Source organism: Stegostoma tigrinum, chromosome 30, assembly GCF_030684315.1.
Source record: "Stegostoma tigrinum isolate sSteTig4 chromosome 30, sSteTig4.hap1, whole genome shotgun sequence".
Taxonomy (NCBI): Eukaryota; Metazoa; Chordata; class Chondrichthyes; order Orectolobiformes; family Stegostomatidae; genus Stegostoma; species Stegostoma tigrinum.
The window spans coordinates 26,955,057-26,980,930 of NC_081383.1; the positions used below are offsets into that span (position 1 = coordinate 26,955,057).

The 25,874-nt window shown below is 40.9% G+C and overlaps 1 protein-coding gene across 1 annotated transcript in view; it reads left to right on the forward strand.

Annotated features, from left to right (window-relative positions):
- Positions 1 to 25,874, forward strand: part of fbn2b (fibrillin 2b) — a 205,583-nt gene that overhangs the window by 16,510 nt on the left and 163,199 nt on the right. Inside the window, exons 4-5 of the mRNA XM_048560154.2 lie at positions 370 to 465; positions 1,409 to 1,504. Of these exons, the coding sequence (XP_048416111.1) occupies positions 370 to 465; positions 1,409 to 1,504 (192 nt within the window). The remainder of the gene's footprint in view (positions 1 to 369; positions 466 to 1,408; positions 1,505 to 25,874) is intronic.

Below are 25,874 nucleotides of genomic sequence, written 5' to 3' on the forward strand. Positions count from 1 at the left end.
ATAATGGGAATGGGATTTTGGGTCTTACTGAATATGTTGATGGCGCAGCCTTTGAGCCCCATTTGAGTGCAGCTGTAGCCAACACCATATGTGAAGAAGATAACAAAGTGTGAAGCTGGATGAACACAGCAGGCCAAGCAGCATCTCAGGACCACAAAAGCTGACATTTCCAGCTAGGCCTGAAACGTCAGCTTTTGTGCTCCTGAGATGCTGCTGGGCCTGCTGTGTTCATCCAGCTGCACACTTTGTTTATCTTGGATCCTCCAGCATCTGCAGTTCCCATTATCTCTGACCATATGTGAAGAAGTCAGAGTCGAGTTTGTGATGCTGCGGGTACAAGTCGGCTGACCTGCTTTGTTCTCCTTGCAGTCCAGCAGTGTAATGTCAGGTGTATGAATGGTGGCTCTTGCTCAGATGACAGCTGTATTTGCCAGAAAGGATACACCGGGACACACTGTGGGCAACGTGAGTATCAATACCACATGACTGCTAATAGATTTTATTTGAGATTTCAGTGCACTGAGGGCTGAGAGCCGTGACAGTTATTAATCAGGGCAAATGTTTTCCACTCTGTGTAGAAACTGCAGAGCTACATGTAATCTCAATGTATTCATTGAGCAAAACTATTTAGGAAACAGCAACAGTCTGTGGCTAATCATGCAAGATTATAACAGCAGTGATACAAGATCTCCTTTTGTGTTGTTAAATGTTCAGAGGGTTGATTACAGTTACATTGTTTTTTCTGCACTGGATGCCTGTTTTAGATCAATGGAAATGTTGTGGTAATCTTTATTCATACAATAAAATCAGGAGTTCAACTATCTGGGTTAGTGGTTAACCTTGATTACTGGCTTTAATATTTAGTAGTCACACTGTCCGTTACTTGCCATATAAAACAGTTAACATCACTCAGAAAGAATTGAATTTTTACCAAAATAAACAGCAGGATTACCAATAATTTCAAGAATACATTAATGTTGTACGTGAAGCCTGGGCTGAATATTCTAATAACTATGATATCCCTGGTGGCAGGCCTGTGTCATTAACCATTGCTGTAACCCATATGGAAGGCATTTGAAGACATACGTTTAACTTATCTCCCTAACAATAGTCTGTCATATTTGACATTATTTGGCATTCTTTTGCCTAACAAAGTTGGAAATTTCCAGGAAGCCATGATTCATACAGGAATCTGGTTAGTGATGTATAATTTTCAGGACCATTTCACACTGACTTTTGCTGGGAATCTGTAACAGCTACATTTGTTTCCGCTAAAAATCATATTTAATCTAAACCATATTTGTTGCATTTTAAATGGATCTGAAAAAAAAATCGCCATTGTGTCTTTATTCAAACCAATGATGTGGATGCTTTGCCAAAGGGTGTCATCTTTCCTTTTCCTCATTAGCTGTTTGTAAGAATGGCTGCCAGAATGGAGGGCGATGCATTGGACCAAGTCGCTGCGCGTGTGTGTATGGGTTCACTGGGCCACAGTGTGAACGAGGTAAGGCCATTTCTGAGGGACAGCTCAGTTCTAGGGTTATGGATGACATGCCAGGTATGGGAATTAATCTTTATCACTGTGTGAATTTTTTTCTCCAATAATTTACATTGGAATCATTAGATCAGGCTCAATGTCAATGCTGCCTGATTGAAAATTATGTTCAAAAATTTTCTGGATGGGCTTTTTACTAAAATTAGTATCCCATGTAAAGTTGATAGATGGATTTCAAACTCTGAGGGTGACTATGATACAGCGATGTGAAAATGTCACGTGGATGTGGACAGATGTGAAAAGGCCTTAATAGTGTAAACATGATGCTTGAAAAAACGTATACATCGTAAAGGAGCAAGAAACATAAATACCTTTAAAAACTGCATTTGTGTAGCAACTCACACAAACATGAGACAGTCCAAAGTGCTTTACAGCTATCAAAGCAGCTTTGAAGGGCAGTCATGCTTGTGGTGAAGACCCAAATTATGAAGCAAATAAAATGGAAAAGGAAAATAAACTTCGAAAAAGTGGAGAAAAAAAATCATCTCTAGCAGTCAAAAAATTAAAAAAACAAAGAATTGTGGGTGTTGGAACTCTGAAACAGAAACACACGTGCTAGAGAAACTCAGCAGGTCTGGTGCAGCTGCGGAGAGAGAAAAACACCTCCGCTCGGTTCGCAATAAACAACTGCACCTCCCAGTCGCAAACTATTTCCACTCCCCCTCCCATTCTTTAGATGACATGTCCATCATGGGCCTCCTGCAGTGCCACAATGATGCCACCCGAAGGTTGCAGGAACAGCAACTCACATTCTGCTTGGGAACCCTGCAGCCCAATGGTATCAATGTGGACTTCACCAGCTTCAAAATCCCCCCTTCCCTCACCGCATCCCAAAACCAGCCCAGTTCGTCCCCTCCCCCCTATGCACCACACAACCAGCCCAGCCCTTCCCCTCCACCCACTGCATCCCAAAACCAGTCCAACCTGTCTCTGCCTCCCTAACCTGTTCTTCCTCTCACCCATCCCTTCCTCCCACCCCAAGCCGCACCTCCATTTCCTACCTACTAACCTCATCCCACCTCCTTAACCTGTCCGTCTTCCCTGGACTGACCTATCCCCTCCCTACCTCCCCACCTATACTGTCCTCTCCACCTATCTTCTTTACTCTCCATCTTCGGTCCGCCTCCCCCTCTCTCCCTATTTATTCCAGAACCCTCACCCTATCCCCCTCTCTGATGAAGGGCCCAGGCCCGAAACGTCAGCTTTTGTGCTCCTGAGATGCTGCTGGGCCTGCTGTGTTCATCCAGCCTCACATTTTATTATCTTAACATTTTGAGAGCAGTGACCAATGGGTATGTGTGACTTACAGCTAAGTTGTGAAAAATTAGAAGGTCACTTGAATATAATTGAGCTGCTAGATGTAGCTATTAAACTGGACCAGGGTAAACAAGGTTCTGAACGCTGATGATACCTGTACCATTCTCCCACACTATATTTAACATTGGAAAGTGAGTAAAATATTTGAAAAATCTTCCTCACATCTGGATAAGAATGATATCGCCTGTATAATATTGTTACCAATTGAAGTACAGTTCAAACACTGGTAAAAAGATGTAATTGAGGTCAGCAGCACTGGATTGGCTGGATTAGTATCTGCAAAAGAGGAGTCAGTGACTTAGTGCTGGCTGGGCGGGATTATTAAATTCATCATTGTGAGTGAGCTGTATTAGCATTACAATGTACTGCTTGTAACACAAAGTGTAGGCAGGGACCAGTTATTAAGTCTTACAATGTTGGGGGTGCACTGGGTTAACATCAGTATTGACGGTTAATGACATAATGCGCTAGTTTGAAGAAGTTACTGATCCCAATCACGTGAGAGAACGGGCTCACTATTACTGGGGTTTGATTCAGTGTCACATGTTGCAGGCTGCAGGGGATGACTGAGTTTAATCATCCAAAGGAGCTGGATTAATCCCAACTGAGAAACAAATACAGCTATGGAGCAGTTACTGAACTTGACAATGAAAAGGAGTTGGATCAGCTGGTCATGATGCAGTTAGCACACTGCGCTGTTTGAGATCATCTCTCCATACAGAAGAAGCACTAAATATCTTGATTGCTAGTGAGGGAGGAGGAGACAGGTGGAATAGCTTCAACTACTACTTTTGTTGCCCTGACATCCGATGGAAGTGATGCAGTGATGTCCTGCAGTTTAGCAATTCCTCCACTGTGAATCATAACGATGCTCATGCTATCTACTAACAAGGCAAAGAAGGATTTTCTCTGGCATGACAACTTTTGGTTAAAGTGTCAATGTTTAAACATGGCGTTAAAAGAGGTGAGAGTAAATGAAAGGCACAGGAGTTTAGGGAGGGGAGTAAGGACTAGGCATTACTGGTATATGTTGGCCACTGTGTGTACCGTATGTAAGAGACAATACAGAATCTTGCAGTGCCTGCCAAAGTCACAATCTCAATCACTTAAAAGGACAAGGCAGTAATAATATGGGAACATCATCGCGTTGCCCTCCAAGCCACACAGCCCCCTCAGCTGGAACTAAGTCTTTGGAACTGTCTCTCGTTTTACTTTTCTGGAGGTGCCTTCCTTGTTGTAAACTTTATGGATATACCAGCCCACATGGACCAAAGTTATTTAAAAAGGTAGCTCACCATCACCCCCTCAAGGGATGAGCAATAAATGCTGCTCTAGCCGACTCCCACATCCTTTAAAAACATGGAATACACATGAATGGACAAATGTGGGAAAGGTCAGATATGTTGCATGTTGGCGGCACTGTCGCAATTTAAATGCCAGAATTTACATTGGAGCTGTTGATGAATCAGAGTTAAATAGGTGAGCAAGACTAAATGCAAAATAGGAAAGAGGAATAAAGATTTGGATGAGTTGGCATTTGCTGAGGATGGCATATAGGAGACAGCATGGAAGAAAATTACTTTAAGCTACCTGTCCCAGTGGGAAATTGACAGGGACAGATGAATAAGTAACATTGGTCAGGCCCTAAAACAAGCTGCTGATCAGAAGTGGTGAGGTTTCCATTGGAAAGCTTGGTGCAAATTCACTAAAAGCATGTAAAGTGCTGAGATGTCCAGTGGTTTTGAAAGGTTCTTATGTACATACAACTAGTTCTTAATTTTCATTACAGCTTGAAGCAAAACATTTTTTAATTCTTTCAAGTTGTCCTCCAGTTTGCAATTGGACGATATTCTCCTCATTCCCTCAGGCCCAGCTGTGTCTGAATCTGTAAAGTTAATATCTAAAAAATTTACTGTTCCCCACTATTGCTTCAATTACATCTAAAATAGTGAGCACTCTACGCTGCTGCGTAATTAATTTAATAGTATTTTTCTTATTTTGTTAGTATAATCTGGGGCAATCAGAATTGAAAGTATGCTGCTTTCAAATAACAAACTTGCACAAAAGTTTTGATTTAATAGCAGACGCTATTAACATCATATACCCACCATTTCTATTTAAGAAATATCGATTTTGACCATTTCAACCATTTCATTAAGTTCCACTAGTATTCCTTAAACTGTAGGGTTGCTCAATACTGTAAATGGTGGCTGCATTAACCTGTCATGAGTTGATCTGTCTGGTGTCCTGTCCATAATATGATGGGGAATATACACTCGTGTAAAATGAATACATTTGAAGCCCACATGGTTATTATCCCTTGGTCAGCATTGTGGCTCTGATACCCAGTGGTTTATGATGGTGATTTACATGTGAGAAGCAAGTGATTGTGTTACAGAAGTGCTGTGACTGGCTTCATTTTTATGCAGTATGTACTTGCTTGTGCCTCTGGGTTTCAGGTGAGACACTGCTCCCATTGTTTTACTGAGGCCACAGATTCTGTTTCTGCTGCCTCTTTAAAAGTGCTTATCTGTAACCTGGGGCATTATTGCCTTAGCAGGAATGTCTCTGCTACTTTGTTCTGTTCTGCATTAACATTGATACCTCATGGGGCCCACCTCAAAGACTATTACTCTGGCAGGACACAGGCTAGGGACTATTACTCTGGCAGGGCACAGCCTAGACACTATTACTCCTGTGGGGCTCTTTCCAGAAACTATTTCTGATTTGAGATAGAATCTAGTGATTATTACTTTGGTAAAGCTTACACCAGGGATTAGGATTCATTCCATGGAGTTATTACATTAGTGAAAGCAGACCTGTGAACATTACAGCCAAAAAGAATTGTACCCCACTGACCAGTCTCTTCTTGTCCTTTGTATGAACTTAGTAAGAACCAACATGCAATAGAATAGCGCTGGCAGAAAACAATTTCCAAGGCATTTTATTTCAAAAATACATGCTATTCAAAAATTATCTGTAAGTTAAAAAAACAACGCAGCTCCATATAGATTTTACAGAAAACACTATGAAAATTTGACATTCCTCGTTACAACTTAAATCCAGTTACAACAAAAAGGACATTTCCTAATTGTAAAAGGAAACTATTTATACTCCTATCAAGACTACAAGGGTATCCTGAAACGTGATAGTCCCTCACTATATTTTAGCAAAAACGCCTTCAACTTTCTCTATTGCACCTTGGCGGCAGCAGCCCCAAGCTTTAGTACGTCCCTGAGCACATATTCCGAGACCTTGGAATGTGCCAGTCTGCAACACTTGGTCAAGGTCAACTCTTTGTACTGGAAGACCACAAACAGCTTTCAAGATGTAATATTGTCCTGCTTCAGTATACAGTACTGAGATTACAGGCCTCATGGTAGAGAAACAGCCCTGATCCTGTCTTGGGTGGATTGGGGAACAGTGTTGGTGTATTTAGAATTAGCATGATTGTTCAGACTTTGTAGCAATGCCCCTTTTGAAACAAATTGTTTGCTCATGGTCACTAGTGCTTGAGTCCTGCCTACTTTACAGGTTTCCTGTCACTGTTAGAGTCGACTCATTCAGGTTGACCAGCTATCCTAAATAAATCTAGTCCCATTTGCCAGCATTTGGCTCAGATCTTTTTAAACCCTCCATATTCATGTACCCATCCAGATGCCTTTTAAATGTTGTAACTGTACCAGCCTCCACTTCCTCTGGCAGTTTATTCCATACATGCACATGTGTGAACAAATTGCCCCTTATGTCCCTTTTATATCTTTTCCCTCTCAACTTAAACCTATGCCCTCTAGTTTTGGACTCCTCCACCCTGAGGAAAAAACCTGACTGTTCATGTCAGCTATGCCCCCCATGATTTTATAAATTTCTGTAAGGTCACCCCCAGCCTCTGACTCGCCAGGGAAAATAACCCCAGTCTATTCAGCCTCAAGCCCTCCAATCCTAGCAAGATCCCTGTAAATCTTTTCTGCACCTTGTCAAGTTTATCAACATCTTTGCCACAGACCAGAGACCAGAGTCGAACACAGTATTCCAAAAGTGGCCTAACCAATGTTCTGTACAGCTGCAACATGACCTCTTAGTTTTAAAGCAGAGATAGATTCAGACCGAAATAACCGATGCATGTGTCAGTGTGTCCTTACATTCAGACTACACATAGACAGGGATCAGTGCCTTTCCATTCATTTCAGTTTGTACCAGAACAATTGGTTGAGTTCCAGAAGTGAAGTTGCTGATGGCATAAGAATGGTTTTGCTTGTAAAACCAGAAAAAAATGCGGGGAATGTGCAGTCCAGTCAAGTTAAAGACAGTTTCTGCATCTACAGACTAGGAACGTACTGCACAATCTCTAGCATTCAGCCGTAGATTATAATAGAGCCAGGCCCTATCTAATCTTTTGTCAGGACCATTGACAAAGTTCACGTGTCCCCAGCTGCCAGCAAACATCAATCTGTTCTCCCTGGGAATCACCAAAGATCAGACTGAGGGCTGAGTGCTAGGGATCAGGCGATAATCATCACTTTGAACATGTTGCTGTTTATCTCTGCTTCTCGAGTTCTATTCATATAACTTGTGATCTTAATATATGAGCTCTTAGTACATTAGAACATAGAACATAGAACATAGAACAGTACAGCACAGAACAGGCCCTTCAGCCCACAATGTTGTGCCGACCATTGATCCTCATGGATGCACCCTCAAATTTCTGTGACCATATGCATGTCCAGCAGTCTCTTAAATGACCCCAATGACCTTGCTTCCACAACTGCTGCTGGCAACGCATTCCATGCTCTCACAACTCTCTGCGTAAAGAACCTGCCTCTGACATCCCCTCTATACTTTCCACCAACCAGCTTAAAACTATGACCCCTCGTGCTAGCCATTTCTGCCCTGGGAAATAGTCTCTGGCTATCGACTCTATCTATGCCTCTCATTATCTTGTATACCTCAATTAGGTCCCCTCTCCTCCTCCTTTTCTCCAATGAAAAGAGACCGAGCTCAGTCAACCTCTCTTCATAAGATAAGCCCTCCAGTCCAGGCAGCATCCTGGTAAACCTCCTCTGAACCCTCTCCAAAGCATCCACATCTTTCCTATAATAGGGCGCCCAGAACTGGACGCAGTATTCCAAGTGCCGTTTGTTCACATGGCGTTTGTTTGCCTACTGTTATAAAAAAAGCTTCATCATGTTTGTTTATTTTGCTTTGTCTATTGATAAGTAATTTTCCTCGGTTTGTGAGATAATGGAACAGAAGTGCACTAAGTGTGAGATATAGGTTGAGGAAATGATTTCTCAGTCCACAGGGACTCAGAGTTTGCGCTCCATTAAAAGGCAGTCTGGTTAGGCTATTAAAATTGTCATTAGAAATTCAAGCCCACCATAATTTTTATAGCCAAGGTGTTTTTGAGACTTTGAGAAATTCATTATACGTAAAAAGTTTTTGCATAAAGTTCCCAGCAAATTCCCCTTAGTGTCTGTGAAGACTCAGTGGGCACCATCTGTGACTGCACTCAGCTTATACTGTTTCTGCAGAAATAGCAGATATTGCTCAAAGCTGTCTTGTTCCTCAGTTACAGACACAGCACAGATATGGTTTTGGGACATGCAGCAGTTGTAGTCAATACTGACCCACCATCATCACTGTCTGTAATAACCATAGGAGGGAATTAAAGCCATCTCTGCATATTCATAAAACAACAAGTGAATAATGCAGCTTTTTGTATCTGAAGTACTTTAAGGACATTTATGAGCGATGAAGGGTTGTATTAACCATCTACCTTAAAACCATAACCCAAATTCATGAAAGTTTTCTTTGATTGTTGTGATGTTGACATTTAGATTAATGCTAGAGATAATCACCGAAGTGTCAGCTTTGGAAAAGTGGGTAACGTTTGCTTCTTGTATCTGGGAGTCATGGGTTCAAGTCCCATTCCCTGGGACCTATTCCATGCTGACACTCCAGAATGGTACTGAGGAAATATTTCACTGTGAGACTGTTGCCTTTTGGATGAGAGATTCAGCTAGGGCCCAATTTGAACTGTCGGGGTTTTCTATTAGTTCATGGGATGCTGGTGTTTCTGGTTGGCCTGGAATGTCTTGTCCATCCCTAGTTGCCCTTAAAAAGATGGCAGTAAACTGCCTTCTTTAACAATTGCAGTCCATTTGCTATACGTAAAACCAAAATGCCTGAGCGAGGGAGTTCCAGGATTCTGACCCACCTCCACTGAAGGAATGACTATATATTTCCTGATCAGGATGGTGAGAGTCTTTGAAGGGAACTTGCAGGTGGTGGTGTTCGCATGTATCTGCTGCTCTTGATCTTCTAGTGGTAGTGATCATGTGTCTGGCAAGTGCTAAGAAGTCTTGATCTATCTTAAAGATGGTACGCACTGTCGCTACTGAGCATCCGTGGAGAGGTACTGAATATTTGTGGATGTTGTACCAATCAAGTGGGCTGCTTTGTCCTGGATGGTGTGAAGCTGCTTGAATGTTGTTGGAGCTGGAGCCATCCAGGCAAGTGGGGAGTGTTCCAACGCAGTCCTGACTTGTGCCTTTGAGGAGTCAGGAGGTGAGTTATTTTTGATATGGTTGGTAGCCTGTGACCTGCTGTTGTACCCAAAGCATTTACTAGGCTGGTTCAGTTCAGTTTCAAGTCAATGGTAACCCCTAGGATGCTGCTGGTGTGGGATTCAGCAATGATAATACCATGAATGTCACGGGACACTGATTAGATTCTTGGTTTTTAGCTGCCTGGCAATTGTGTGATGTGCATTGCACTTGCCTCTGAATATTGTCCAGGTCTTGTTACATTTGAACATGGACTCCTTCAATACCTGAGCAAATAATGAATATTAGTGAACATGCCCATTCGTGATCTTATGATGGGTGGAAGGTCGTTCATGAAGCTGCTGAAGATGGTTGGATCTGGGACACTATTCTGAGGAACTCCTGCAATGATATCTTGGAGTTGCAATATCTGACCTCAGACAACAACCAACCATCTTCCTTTCTTCTAGGTATGATTCCAACCAGCAGTGAAGTTTCCCTCTGTTTCCCATTGAATACAGTTCTGCTTGAGCTTCTTGGTGCCACTGTTGGTCAAATGCAGCCTTGATGTCAAGGCCTGTCATTTTCACCTCACCTTTGGAATTCAGCTCTTTTGCCCATGTTTGAAACAAGTCTCTAAAGAGGTCAGGAACTGACTGGCCCTGATGGAACTCAAACTGAGAGTTAGTGAGCAGGTTATTGCTGAGTAATTTCCTAGCACTGTTCACTACATCTTCCATCACTTTTTTGATTACTGAGTGTAAACTGATGGGTGGGAACCGGCCAAGTTGGATTTGTCCTGATTTTGCAACATGCCTGGGTAATTATCCATATTGCTGGGTAAGTACTATTGTTGCAGCTTTACTGGAAGAGTTTAGCTTGGGAAGCAGCAGGTTCTGGAGAATAAGTCTTCAATACTGTTGAAGGAATGTTGTCAGGGCCAGTAGCCTTTGCAGAATCCAGTACCTCCAATCATTTCATGGAGTGAATCAAACTGGCTGAAAACTGGTGTCTGTGATGCTGGTGGCCTCTGGAGGAGGCCAAGTTGGTTCATCACTTAGCATTTATGGCTGAAGATTGTTGCAAATGTTTAAGCCTTATCTTTTGCATTGAAAGATACCAGGTTGATTCAAAGGAGTGTGGGCAGTTCTATGAGCAATCAGGTTATTTCATAATTTATCACGTTGCTGATTCCTAGAATCTTGCAGTTGCATTTACTTCATTACAAAAGTAACTCAACTTTAAGGATTTGATCAGTTGATTTTATGTATACAAATCGATTTACATCATTTAACAAGCATAATTTAACAAATGTATTTGAATGATCATAATTAATACAAAATAGTTAATGAACAGTACTTAATAAATTCAAACTGAGAGAACCGGACACTGTAAATCAGGAACAAAAACTTAATAAATTCAATTGGATACATGTTGTTAAATGGACATTAATATAACATTATTGTAAGTAATGTAACAAATATAATTAATATGCACTATTTAATAAACATGGTTTAATGAAGGCCACATAATTGTATGATTTAATGAATATTGTTTAATAAGCTCGCTGATCAATTCTATTTAATTTGTTGGGTTTAATGAGGGACATTTATTGAAAGTCAGTTAATCAACGCCATTTATTGAAAGCGGCTGAATTAATTAATTTAATTAGTGAGATTTAATGAAGGTTATTTAATGATTGGAAACTGTCTTAATGAATCAATTTTAAAGCATACCCTTTATTGAAGACTATTTAATAGGCAGGACTTAATGAAGGCATTTCATGAAAGCTGTTTAAAATTCAGAATTTGATGAAGGTCAATTAGTGGACACTATTTAATGAGCATTTTATTGAACACAGTTTAATGTTCACTTTTTAAGAAATACGATGTAATTGAGCAAGATAATAAGATTTTTAATTAATGCAATTTAATGCTTGTCAATCAATAAACATGATTTGTTTACTTAATGCTGTTTAATGAAGGTTATTAATGCACTTGTGTTAATGAAAGGAGGGATGGATTTAATCAACTGTATTGAATAAACATTTCTTAATGCATGCTATTAATTGAATTTGTAATTTAGTGAAAGTCAATTCATTAATGCTGTTTAATAAAGTCCATTTAGTAAATGGGATTTATTGAATGCTATTTCATGAACATGACTAAAGCTATTTTGTTTATACTTTAATACACAAGGTTTTAATGGACGCAATTTAGTGAATGGGATGTGGAATGAAGTTTGACCAATGGAATTTATTGAGTTGATTTAGCAAAAATGATTTGTTGAAAGCCACAATGATGTTACTACCCACCCAACTGTTCTTGCCCCCATTAGTTGGAACACATAATCTGGACTGATTGTTTTAAAAATGGCAGTTAAATTAAAATCGCAACAGTCCCCATGAGCACTACAATGTTAACCAGCTGGAAAATGAATCATGAATAGCTTTGTCCCTTTTACACACATAAGGGTTCAATAAAACATTGTTTACTTAAAATCACTGTATGGTCTTTCCAAACATTTCAGGAAAAAGAAAGGCTTATTTTCTTTTGGTCACTGGGGATTCTGCCTTTGACCAATCTCTATGTAGAGAGACAGAGCTTGAGACATAGTTGAGTACACAGTGACACTATAAGCCAAGACACACACAAGTATCCCCTTTTCAGAAGTCTGTTGTCCGTGAGCTTGGATCCTTAATAAGTCTATCTGTTTTAACAAGGCACTTGTACACATTGCAAGGAAACACCATAAGACTTTTTGCCATGGCTGTTTTTCTGCACTATTTCTCCCAAATTGGCAAAACTTTAAAGGGAAATGTGACTCAAATTTCATCAATCTTAGCAATAAATTAAGAAAAATCAAGTTTCATACCTTCCCATTCACAAAATTGATCATGCCTCCTGAATGAATTCATGAAGGTGTTTGCAAATCTTCAAGGAACCTCCAAGAAATTAGTTAAATGCTTTGGGCATAAGGAGACAAATAGATGTATTTATCTTTTGATTGTGATTTTTATTTTAGTTTACAAAAATTGAGTACAATGACCCGACATAATTAGCAATTATGATATTAATTTTTTTCAGACATTTAATATCTGGTTTCTAAACAGGTAATAGATTAACACTGAAATAAAAAAGCTTTTTAAGTGATGTTACAGCAACTATTACACGTCAACAGAATTTCATGGGCTGTGATGAACTTTTGAATGGTGCTAATCAAGTGCTACTACTCCTTTTCCTGCTTGCTGAATTCTTTTCTCAGTTATATTAACGGCACCAATCTTGGAAGCCTCAAATTTTTAAAATGTTGAATATTTTTCAAAGTTAACTTAAAACACACCACAATTAGTACATGGAGATAGTAAGAACTGCCATTCCTGGAGCCTGAGATAACACAGTGTGGAGCTGGAGGAACACAGCAGGCCAGGCAGCATCAGAGGAGCAGGAAAACTGACGTTTCAGGTCTCGACTTTCCTGCTCCTCTGATGCCACCTGGCTTACAATTAGTATATGGCATATTTTTCATTTAGTGATGTGCATAAAATTCAGGAGTCTGGTGGGCAGAACGTGGGACTTGGGGGGGAAAACTACTTCTTAAAACAAGGGAATTGGCACCTGGATTATTGATTCCCACCTCAAGTGGAAATTCAACCCAGTGGATCTAGAATGAGCCTAAGTAGAATGGGAGATGGTGCAGAAACAGAATCCAGGCAAAGGAAAGAAAGCACCATGAATCGAGATGCCCAGATGCACCTGGAAGAGTTGCGATAACAAGTTGTAGAGCTGAAGAAGGGTCCAGACTCGAAATGTCAGCTTTCCTGCTCCACTGATGCTGCCTGGCCTGCTGTGTTCATCCAGCTCCACGCTTTGTTATCTCAGACTCCAGCATCGTCAGTTCCTACTGTCTCTGAGAGCGTTGTGAGTCTGTCACTGTCTGATGCTCAGTTTATACCAACAGAACATTGTAGATTAGTAACAGTCTAAATGAATATGGAATCGTTGTAGCTCCAAGAAAGTAATGCTCACTGATGGACTCTTAAGAAACAGTGCATGATTGCCATCTGTGGAGCATTTTTGTATGAAATTAGAGCAAGACAAAGCCATTTTTCCCCTTGAGCCTCCTCTGCTCATGGCTGATTCTCTACCTCCACACCAATCACACTATCCCCATAATCCCCTGGTATCTGGAAATCTGTTGATTTCGGTCTTGAACGTAGTCAATGACTGGAGTGGACCAATAGGCTCTTTATGCTTTTTGATTGGCTGATCTGGTTGTGGTCTCAACTTTAGTTTCCTTCCTGCATTCCAGAACCTATGACAGCATTGTCTATCAGAAAATTTATCTAACTCAGATATTTATTGAAGAGGCTCAAGACACTATTGCGTCCTGGTGAAGAGAACTCCACAGACAAATGACCTTTTGAGAGACTAATGCTCTCTTCATCTCTAACTTAAAAGGAAGAAATTTAGTTCTTAAACTATAAGCCCTGGGCCTTGCCTCTCCCTCAAGAGGAACACCATCATGGTATCAACCTTTGCAGTTGCCCTTATACATTTCAATAAGATCACCTCTCATTCTTCTAAACTCCAATGAAGGCAGGCCCAACCTGTTCAACATTTCTTCATGGGATAAGCACTTCATCTCAGGAATGAATTAAATGTACCTTCTCTGAACTACTTATAATGGAATCATATCCTTTTTGAATTGGGAAGGCCAAAACTGTACACAGTACTCAAGATATGGCCTCACCAAGGCTCAGTTCAGCTGTAATGAAACTTCCCTACTTTTATAATTCCATCTCCTTGCAATAAATGCCAACTTTTATTTGCATTCCTAACCATTTGCTCACATTGCATACTGACATATTGTGATCCATGTGCCAGGATACCTATAGTCAAGTACACATTTCGTAAAAGCTTTTCATCTTGCATTTTCATTAGGACTTTCCCAGGAATACCAGTGTAAATGGCAATAACAGTACGTACTGAATGAGAAGAGAGTGCTGATTAGTTGGTAATGGACCTTGATTGGTTGAGGCTTTGTCATGGTGAATGAGCCAATTAGATCATGATTCACAATTATTAAGTTTCCTTCAATTTGATACCTACACTTATTCAGCCATGGATGATGCATCCTTCTCAAAGATCCTTGCTCACGAGGATAAATCTTTGCTGAGATTAAATATCTCCGAAATATCTTCCACTGCGTCTCTACTGTCATATTTCTAAATATTGCTGTACAGTCTACTTTAACCAGATCTATCTCCATACCCTTATAATTATCTTTATAGAATCCCTTCAGTGTGGAAGCAGGCTGCCCAGCCCACACCAACCCTCTGAAGAACATCCCACCCCATTCCTGTAAACCCTGCAATTTCCATGCTAATCCACCTAATGTATACATCGTTGGACTGTGGGAGGAAACCAGAACATCTGGAGGAAACCCATGCCAACATGGGGAGAGTATGTAAACAGACTGCTGAGGTAGAATTGAACGCAGGTCTGTCATGCTGTGAGACAGCATTGCTAACCACTGAGCCACCACACCATACTTCTGCCTTCAAATCAAACATGAAATTCTATCAAGTTATGATCGTTGTTGCCTAGTAGATCCTTCATCAAGAGATTATTGATCCTGTCTCCTTAAACATTACCAAGTCTAAATCAGCTGCACTCTAGTTATATCTGTTGTCGTAAATGTACTGGATGAACTGATTTTCCAGACTACTGATTTGCCAGTTTGATTCACCCATGATTATTGCAATTGTCCTGTTACACTTCCTTATTCTATCTGTATACATTGTCATACAATGTAACTGCTATCAGGGTGTCTATAAACTAGTCTCACAAGTGACCTCCTTGGTATTGCATTTCCTATCTCTACATTAATTGCTTCCCCATCTTACTGTTTCAAGCTAAAGTTGCCTCTCTGTAGTAATGCCACCCTTAATCAGCAGAGCTACCACATCACATTTTCCTAGCTTTCTACCTTTATGACATGTCAAACATCCTTCAATATATGGATCCTAATCAGGCAACGGTTAGATTACCCATGATCTTATTGAATGGGAGTGTTGGCTAGATAGACCAAATGACCTACTCCTGATCCTAATTTGTATGTTTATTATTTTATTCATTCATTGGATGTGGGCTGACCCAGTATTTCTTGCCCATTCCTAGGTACTGTTGAGAAGGTGGCTGTGAGCTGCCTTCTTGAACTATTGCATTGCACATCATCTATCTTCCAGATTTATTGTGTGTTAATTAATTATTTTTCTTCATCAGATTATAATTAACAAATCATATTTCTGCTGATAATATTTACTGTTGCTATTAGACCCTATCAATAATAAAACCTTACAACTATTAATAGATAACCCAAGTTTAGTTTGGGAATACAGTCAGCATGGATTGGTTGGACCGAAGGGTCTGTTTACATTGTGTATGTCTCTATCAATGAGGAAATACTCATTATCCAATTACCTGTCTGTTTCACTGTGAATTTATGCTTTTGGTTACTTTGCAGCAATCAGTAACGATAAAAGTATCAGCAACTCTCTCAGTCGCACACTGCCCCTTTATTCCTGCTGAACTCTCACCTCTCCCGCTAGTTTCATGTGACTCTCAGTCCCTCACTGCTCCTTTATTGCTGCTGAGCTCTCACTGGGTCTGCCAGTTTTGCAGTGACTCTCTCAGTCCCTCATCATTCCTTTATTCCTGCTGAACTCCAGTTTCACAGTCACTCTCACAGTTCTTCCTGCCCCTTTACCTGTGCTGAAACCTCATCTCTCTGGCTGGACACATTGTGACCTAAGTAAGTGTATCGAGTTGTTACTGACAAAAATGCCTTTCCCTTCGGCCCCATTTTCTTTCTACACCTCTGCACTCATTGTTTTCTTCCCTTCCCTGTGGGTTCTGAATCACATTGGGTTCAGTTAGCTGGGCATTAAATCATGCTGGGTACTAAGTCTTACTTGTAGTACAATTCCTCAGACATTGCATTCCTCCATTAGTTTGACTGATTGGTCTTTCTTCAAGTGCTGTCATTGGCCTAAGGAGTGAATGATGAGCAAAAAGAACCATGGCTTTGTCACCTGATACCCTCCCATTATACTCCCAACATATTTGCATTTCCCAGCTTAACTTTTAAAGCAACAGTATGAAAGGCACTTGTACTGTCTCCAGCTGAGATCAGTTAACTCATAGAGCAGGAATCAAACCTGAGAGGGGAGCTTTGCTCCAAAATCACACCAGTTTTGAGGTGGGGTGACATTAAAAAGAAATAGAATATTGATCAGATTTCAGGGAATGAGAAGCAGAATTAAAGCACTTCCACTTTTCCTTGTTTACAGTCAGACGTTGCTTTCGGAAATGGAACATTGCTGGAAGTACGTGGAATGCCTTCAAGGTATAGGAGTTCCCCTCAGATTTCAAACCTTGCAGAAATAACTTTGATGCGAAGCTACATTTAAACCGATTACCAAGTGAAGAATGATGCAGATGTGGTTTAAATTGAGGGCTGGTAATCAGGAAATAATTGTTTCAAAATGTGGCCAAATCTTCAAGGCTCCTGGGGCAGCAATTTTTTGCACAATGTGCAGAAAAATGTTGGATTTGTGCTGTTGCATATATTGTGGCTCTTAACTCTCTCTTGGCCAAAGCACTGTCAGTGCAGCTTCTCTAAACTCTTAAACAGAGGCCACATCTTTGAGAAAACAGCTTCTGCTGAGGCTTTATTGTCAAGGAGATAAACCATTAATCTGCACTATGACTTCACATCTCTTTTTTTTCACGTAACCTCCTTGTTGTTCAAGAGTTACAAATATATGGAGATGTATCATTCAATATGAGTGCAAGGCATGGAAAGAAAGCCCACCTCAGCTGTTATGGACTTTAAACTGCATCAATGGTATCAATCTGCACCACATAACAGCTGTCTAAGCTAAGAGGCGCTAGCACTGTCATTCACTTTTCTTTTGTACTGACACGTACTCAGTAACAAACAACTGGAATCTTACGCTCACTAAACAAAATGTTTTATGGAACCAGTGTGCATTGAGACATTGACCACATCATCAGAGTTCAGATGTGGGCATGAAACAGATATAAAAGGAAAACCAAAAGAATTGCAGATGCTATAAACCAGAAACAAAAATGAAACCGGAAATTGCTGGGTAAACTCAGCAGGTCTGGCAGCATGTGTGGAGAGAAATCAGAGCTAACATTTTGCGTCCAGTGACCCATCTTCAGATATAAAAGGAACTTTAGAAGATAAAGTCTCTTAGAGCAGGGATCTAAGCAGAGTGTCGGGCTGAGGCCCTGGGTGGATTGACACTGATTAGACGCCTTTCAAACTGAGAAGCACTAAATTCAACATTGGTCAGCAGAAATCAACACAAGCTCTCATTGGATCACACATAGTCTTTACACATCATTTAGTTTTGTTTGCAAGCAAAGACATAGATTCAATTATGAGTTTCCGTTGTATTGTATTTTCATTTGGAATTCAGTAAACATTTAATAAACTCATCTTTGGAACTTTTCATTGTGAGAAGCCACACCAGAGCTGTGGAGAGAAGAGCTGGTGGTTTCTATAGTGACAAGGCTTAATGATCTTTCAAATGCATTTGACTGTGAAATACTAAATAATTACAGACCCCCAGTGTTACTAATTAGCAGTAATTTGATGGTTTGGTGATCACTGTAGCAATCACTCAATCTAAATAACCCTTGGAGGGTCTAGTAATGGTTACAATTATTTTTGGAGTCACCTGATCAAGATAAATATCCTGTAGAAACCTCACATATTCCAGCTGCAACACTGAGCTCTCTTTATATTGAGGGATCATTGGTGTGTGTTATAATTCTGTTGCATTGACTCCTCCAACCACCTTCTCTGAGGCTCTCAATGGTACGGTGCTGTGACTATGAATATCCCTAACTCATTGGATTCACAGTGAAGCCCAATTGGTTGAAAGCATTTACAACAAATCTGGGTAGGAGAAGAAAGACTTGCATTTTTATAGCACCTTTCACTACCTCAGGATTTCACAAAGTACTTGATAAAAAGTGATGCACTTTTGAAGCGCAGTCTGGGAAAACACAAGAGCCCACTTTGTCAAAGCAAAGCCTCACAAATGGCAACATCAAATGACCATTCTGTTTCTATTTCAATAACTTATATTTACATAGCGGTTTTTAACATAATAAGACAGCTCAATGTTCACATGAATATGACAAATTAGACAGAGATTAGGAGATATAAGGAGGAAATATAAGTAATAGGACAAATGATCAAAAGCATGGGAGAAGAAATGGGCTTTAAAGGGTAACTCAAAGGAGGAAAGAGAAATAGAGGCAGAAAGATTTAGAGAGGGAATGGGAACCAATTGAAACTAGGAGTACTTAAGAGGCCAGAATTGGGAGGTGTGCAGACTTCTTTGAGGAATGTAGGGAGCGAAGGAAGTACAGAGATTGTGAGGAGCAAGGCCCAGAAAGGACTCTAAATCAAGGGTAAGATTTTGAAGATGTTGCAGGCAACTCTGAGAATAATAGCCTTAGTGGGAGGTGGATACAGTAGCAGCGCTAGAGTGAGTGTGATATATTGGAATGAAGGTGGTGTGACTTAAATTTGTGGAGTGGGGAAGGTCAATGACTTTCTTCCTACATTGCATTGTGACAGCTGAGACTGCACTGACCCAGGTGGCACCCTCAGAGCAGGCTCGGCCTGGTGTGAAGCCCCTGCTGCTGGTTCTGAGGAAGAGGATGTCCTACTTGTGCACTACCCTAAGGATCTCCTGGATCCTGCCTATAAAGCAGGATGTCGATTACTCTCTGACTGCCGTGACTGGGGCAAATGTCAGGAACCATGCAGGACAGCAGTGGACTAACAGTGTTTGTCAGGGGGCACAATGGCTTATTAAAAATAGCACAGGCACCGACTATTTGGAGAGATCCTGGCAGAGGTGAGTTGTGCTGGACACAGTTTGTGGTGAAGATGGGGTTCAAATTGTATCAGAGGGGCATCACAGCGTAGATAGTTAAAGTTGGGTAGTTAGTAAGATACAGCAAGGACACACAATTGTACCTCTGTATGTGCAAGGGCTCCATTTGAGAATGCCCATGAATGATGAAATTCGTGAATATGGAGCTGATTAAAAATACAGGTTAAAAATCATGGCAACATGAGTTTGCCTGCAGATGTTCAATTTTGTTCCTACTTACTTTTTGGTGTGGATAGTTAAATCTGTGATTTGTGAATGCAGGCCCTCCTGCTCCTCTGATGCTGCTTGGCCTGCTGTGTTCATCCAGCTCTACACCTTGTTATCTAGCAAGGATTTACTGTACTTTAGAACCCAACACGAGAAGCCCTCCAACAAACTCGGCAAAACTCACACTTAGCCAAAACAAAATCCAGGCCGGAGATTGACTGGACAGTTACACATGGAAAGAGGCCATTTGGCCTGTCATGTGTATGTTGACTCTCTGCAACCACAACCTGCTTTCCCCACAGCCCTGCTATACATTTCTCTTCAGGCACTTATCCAATTTGCCTACAAAGTTCCTAATGACGATGCCTTTATCATTCAATTCAGCAGGTTGTTAGCTGCAGAAGTGTTATGAACGGATGGATTTTGAAGTTGCAAGTATTAAGTGAATTCAGAGATTGTGTTTTTCTTCCCCCGGGGGCCCTGAAAGAAAGATTCAGCACTGAGGAGGGGCAGGTGAATCTGGCTAAGAAGCAGCCTAGTAAAATGATCAGAGATGGCTAAATCTATGATTGACACCATGGAAATAGTGAGGCCGTGTGAGATGGCATGGTCAAGGGAATGACTGAGAGTATGGTTTGCATAGTTTACATGGAGAAAAGAATGAAGAGAGGGTGAGAGGAGAGAAGACGTGATGGGTGGAGATGGAGGTTAAAATCATGGAAAAGGAGAAGCTGCTTGGTGCAGTGGCTGAGGGAGGAAGTCAATATCTCATTGAGAAACATGTTAATGCTACTCCAGGGAGAAATGAAAAGAGTTGCAACGTGATCCAGGTTAGGGTGAAGAGAATTTACTTAGAAAAGGGGAGAAAGAGTGAAAGTAGTGCTCAGGGTGGGGATGGTGATGGGCTCACTCTTAAATGTTGGTTGGAGGATAAATGTTGGTTTGGCTATTGAAGAGAGATCCTCATTAAATATAGATATAACAGCTGAATTTAATTTATTTTGAAGTGCAACAAATACAACAGCAGCTTGCATTTGTGTGGTGCCTTTAACAAAGCATTACATCCACGACACCATACAGGAGCATTATTCAATTAAATATGACACTGAGCCATATAATGAGATTAACGCAGTTCAGTGACACAAAAACAGAGGTTGCTGGAAGCTCAGCAGGTCTAGCAGCATTTGTGAAGTGAAAAGTCAGAGTTAATGTTTCGAGTCCGGTGAACCTTTCTCAACACCGTTCTGAGGAAGGGACACCAAATCCAAACCATTGACACTGATTTTTACTTTACAGATGCTGCTAGACCTGCTGAGCTTCCAGCAACTTCTGTTTTTGTTCCTGATTTACAGCGTCCACAGTTCTCCGACACTCCAGCAAAATAGCCCCAGCCTCTCCCTATAACTCCAAATGAATCCTGAATTGGAGAAATGCAGAGATTTTGAAGAGTCATCAACAAAGTTATCTCAATGCTGCCTTCATGTGCGGCTCTGCAATAATTATGAGGGTACCATGCAGGTACTCCTCATAGGTCCATCCCTGTAAAATACTGTATGAGATTTGCTGTATAAAACAATTTAAAGATGCTGTACATGGGAGTAAACATGGCAATGAGCAACAAAAAAAGTTTAACAGGATCATTGGTGTTAATGGGTGTGGTGGGGAGGACGAGTCACAGGTATGGATGAGGCTGTGGAAAGATTTGAACATAAAGAGAAAAACTTTAAATTTTGAATGTTGCTGGACTAGAAGCCAATCAGAGGTGATGCATAGAGTTGCGTATTCTGAGCGCGAGATAGCACAGTGTAGAGCTGGAGCAACACAGCAGGCCGGGCAGCATCAGAGGAACAGGAAAGCTGACATTTCAGTTCGGGACCCTTCTTCAGAAAAATAGCCTTCTGATGAGGGGACCCGACCCAAAACATCAACTTTCCTGCTCCTCTAATGCTGCCTGGCCTGTTGTGTTCCTCCAACTCCACACTGTTATCTCTGACTCCAACATCGACAGTTTTTACTATCTCTTACTATCTTCTTACTATCACAATGAGTGCATTGTGTTCCTCCTGTCATTGTTGTATGTAAAATGTTTCTGTGTGTCTTGCAGTTATTGATGGACAGTCAGGATTGTTTCCAACTCACTGATGTGAGTGAGTGTTTTGATTAGGAGTGACTGTTCAGATTGGGAGTATTGGGACTATTCATTGAGACAAACATTGACTGCACCTGGAGGACCATCAATTCGGTGAAAGTTGCTCTTTGGTCTGCCCGAAATTTGTCGGTCCTCCAGAGCAAGGAGTTGCTGCAGACTGGCACATTCCAAAGTCCAGGATTACGAGCGGATGGATGCACTAAAGCCAGGGGCAGCTGCTGCCAAGATGCAGAGGAGAAAGACCACTATCTAAGGTCTTTCTGCTGAAGTTAAAAGGGAGTCCATTCAGTTATTGGACCCTCCCAGTGCGTCAAATATATGTAAATATCGTCTTGTGCAAGTGAGAAATGCCTTGGGTTTTTACATTGGATAGAGTCACATTCTGATGTTTGCTTGTTTCTTCTGCTACTGAATAGAACCGAGCTGCTTCAGTGACTATATGTATATGAAGATATTTTTATGAATAATGTATATCTTTGAAATTAAAGTAAAGTAGTGGGAATGTTCACAATGATCATCAAGACTGGGATTTAGCTGTGCTCATTTTCAAATTCTAATGTTTATTTATGCTAATATTAGAGTCTGAGAATGTTTTGCCAATTGGATTCCATTTTCCACTGAAGCATTACACAAACTCTACAATGCTGGTGAGCAACTTACAATATTTTACTGTAACTGAAAAAAAACTCGGCGATAGCATTTTGTCTCAGAGCAAGTCATTATCTTTTCCATTTTAATTCTTTCTCTCCCTCATTTCTAAAAACTGGTTCCTCAGCTGCCAGCGTTGGCCTATTGCAGTGCGAGCAGTCTCCAACTCCCATAGCCACAACGTCTCCTCCTGGAGAAACCACAGCCAAGGAAACACCCCGCAGCCCTCCCTAAACAGGAAGTGAGTTTAATTTCCTCTATGAAAACCACTGTAAGAAATTTTGAGTGTGCAATTCACTAATGTCTCCACAGAGATTGTAATTCATTTCCAACGTTTGGACAAATAAACACCAGAATCTGAACAGGAATGTTGCCGACTCACTGTCCTGCTGATCAATGTGAACAATCCTGTAGCCTCCAAATTGCAAAACTGCTCCAGATAGAAGCTGCTCAAGTCAGACAGTTGGGAAAAATTCAATTGTCCAGCAATAATGAGATACTTAATCCAGTAGCTCATTAATACAATAGTTTATTTTTGAGCACTTTATCTGGACAAATGCATAATTTAATTGGTAATTGTGTGCATTTCTCAAGGCTAAAGTTTGCCTTGATTTGAAGTGAAAAACTTAACCAAGGCCTAGAAACCAGGTTGAAAAGACAAGGGAGAAAATGTGAGAAATAGGATGTTTGGCTCAGTTGGCTAGATAGCTAGATGCCTAATTCAGAATGATAGATACAGTGTGGGGTTCAATCTATGTCCCCTGGCCAAAATAGACTTGGTGTCTGTGTCCTTGACTGACCTGCAGTGAAGTCACAGCCGGAGCTGAGCTCCAACAATTCTCAACTCTTCTGGGAGGTATAGTTAGTTCATACTGAGCTTTGATATTAAAAGCCAGTAGATCTTAGGAAGCTGACGATTTCCATGGGAAGATACTGGGCCACTGAAATGTAAGATAGTCCACAGCCTGTTGGCAGCCTTAGATCATCAGGTGGCTGCATGCTTCGTTGTAAATTTTACCTGATGCTGCAATGCTGATGTTATCTGCAGTAACATAAGAAATTGGGCCTGGATGTTGATGGGTTATTGTATAACCCTGCACATTTTATTACAATTAACTATTATAAACAAAAGTTGCACTCTTCAGGTACACGATATGTATGGGCTAGTATTAAACTAGTAGCATTACAACAGAGGAGCATGCTTCCAGTAAAGTGTTGTGCTTCAAGTGATCTGAGATGAGATTGAGTATGGGATCTTTATACACTCAGATATCATGCTATGATGCAGTGATGATATCATGAGCTTGTCTCTTAAAGACATATTGACACACAGTCATAAACAGCACAGTCCCAGACATCTGCAGTTCCTACTATCTCTGTTACAATTTTATCCCCACTGTGAGGCCTCTTCTAAGGATGCCCACCCGGAAGAAGTTACCTCCCTCCCTCCAGAAAAATCTCAGTGGATCTCTCCTCTATCCATCTTCTATCTGCCTCCCCCTCTCTCTCCCTATTTATTTCAGATCCCCCTTCCCTTCCCCCATTTCTGAAGAAGAATCTAGGCCCGAAACATCAGCTTTTCTGTTTCTCTGATGCTGCTTGGTCTGCTGTGTTCATCCACCTCTTCACCTTGTTATCTCAGATGCTCCAGTGCCATCTCCTTTCCATATCCTAGTTTTGTTGTTCATGGATTATTTACGCTGGCTAACTCTGCACGGCTGCCAGGCATTTGTTTGTTTGGTGAGATTCACAAAGGGCATTTGTCTATTTGGGTGGAGTTCTTTCGGAAGGAGATAATTAAAGTGGATGACCTGTACATAAACTTTCATAAAACCTTTGACAAACAGATCAGGGATTGCTTAAGAACATTTAAGTGGTAGAGAATTAGTGGGATGGTAGTAATTTGGTCACAAAACAAAATGTACAATTTGGACACAAACCAATAGTGTTATTTAAAGGATTGCTGCATGTTAGACATGAACAATTTATGCAGCTAACTGCAATATGTTCAGATCTCCTCAGTATATATAACTGTCCATCAGACCTTCTGTTAGAATAGACCTCCTGACATGTGAATAGCCTCTATTTGTGCAAGTTAAGTATCATTGACCTGATTTGAACTGTAATCCCATTTGCCTCCTTTCAACTTCAATACTGATTCAATTTTCAAGTGCATTGAAAGTCATTCTTCTGGTATTTTAGTTGCAGTTTTTTTTGACTATTGCTGATAAATGTACTCTTAGTGAAACCCATTCTGCATTATCAGTTTCTTTGAATGCATCTTTTGTGACATAGTATAAAATCAGATGACAGATAATAAAACTTATTCAACTGTAGGCTCCTTGACATGCAGAGGCTCAGCCTTAAGACTGACCAGTGTAGAAGTGGTGGTGGGGTGTTTACAATTTCAAAGATTTGAAACTTAACCCCACCTTGCCTTCAATTTTGAGTTTTAACAGAGATGAGTTGAAGGGCGTATAATTAACCTGCTGTCCAAATCTGGATTTGTTATTTAAATATCTTCGTGGGTCAGTACGCATCCCAGAGTTTAGTTTTAATATGGAAACGCAGCAGCTGGAGGAGGTGTGAGGGCTGAGGCTAGTATGCAAGTTTTGTTTTCCCCTTCCAGCACTTCTTGTGGGCCATAAGCAACGGAAATGCTTTCCCCGGACCCACTAATCAAGCGTGCTGTCATTTTCACAATCAGTCTCTAGCTCATCTTCCACAATGTGCTTCTCCTTCGCCCCCAACCTTACCCCGTGCCTCCCATCACCTCCCCAACTCTGGAAAATGTTTCCCACCCTACCTCCCAGCACAATATAATTTCCCTCATCCATTTCAATCCTTCCCGTCAGCCCTTCTGACTTACAACTCCGCTAGCAGCATGAACAAAAAACTATTGAAGGCAATGTTGAGATGTATCACAGCATTGAGGTAAGAGCTCTGTGAACCTGATATTTCATACTTCACTGAACTATGTACAAACTGATGAGAAACAGCTGAAAGATGTCAATAAGATCTACAAGCTTTTGGCAAGTTAGAGCCACTCAGCTCCTGAAGAAAAGTTCTCCCAGCCCGAATCCCCATCGGTTTGCATTGCAGCTTTAATATAATTTATGCAGTTTAATACTGGTACTGCAAATGAGAAATTGGCAGGTGTTTCCTCAAATGTCACTTGATAGACTGAGAATTATTAGGACTGAAATGTCTGATTCCAATCCTGTTTCTGGTTTTCTGTTTCTCACTCCCTCATCTCCTGCTTGTTGGCGGGATTTGTATTTTACTTTCCAAGTTCTCTCTGCACCCCCTGAGCTGGGGACCATATCAGGATCAAAGTGCTGTGCATGTGGAAGGTAAGCGGTGGCACAGACTGGTTGTGCTGAATTGCCACTTTCCATGGGATGATTTCTACTTCTTTCCTTGACCCTGTTCCTGAATCTGAATTGG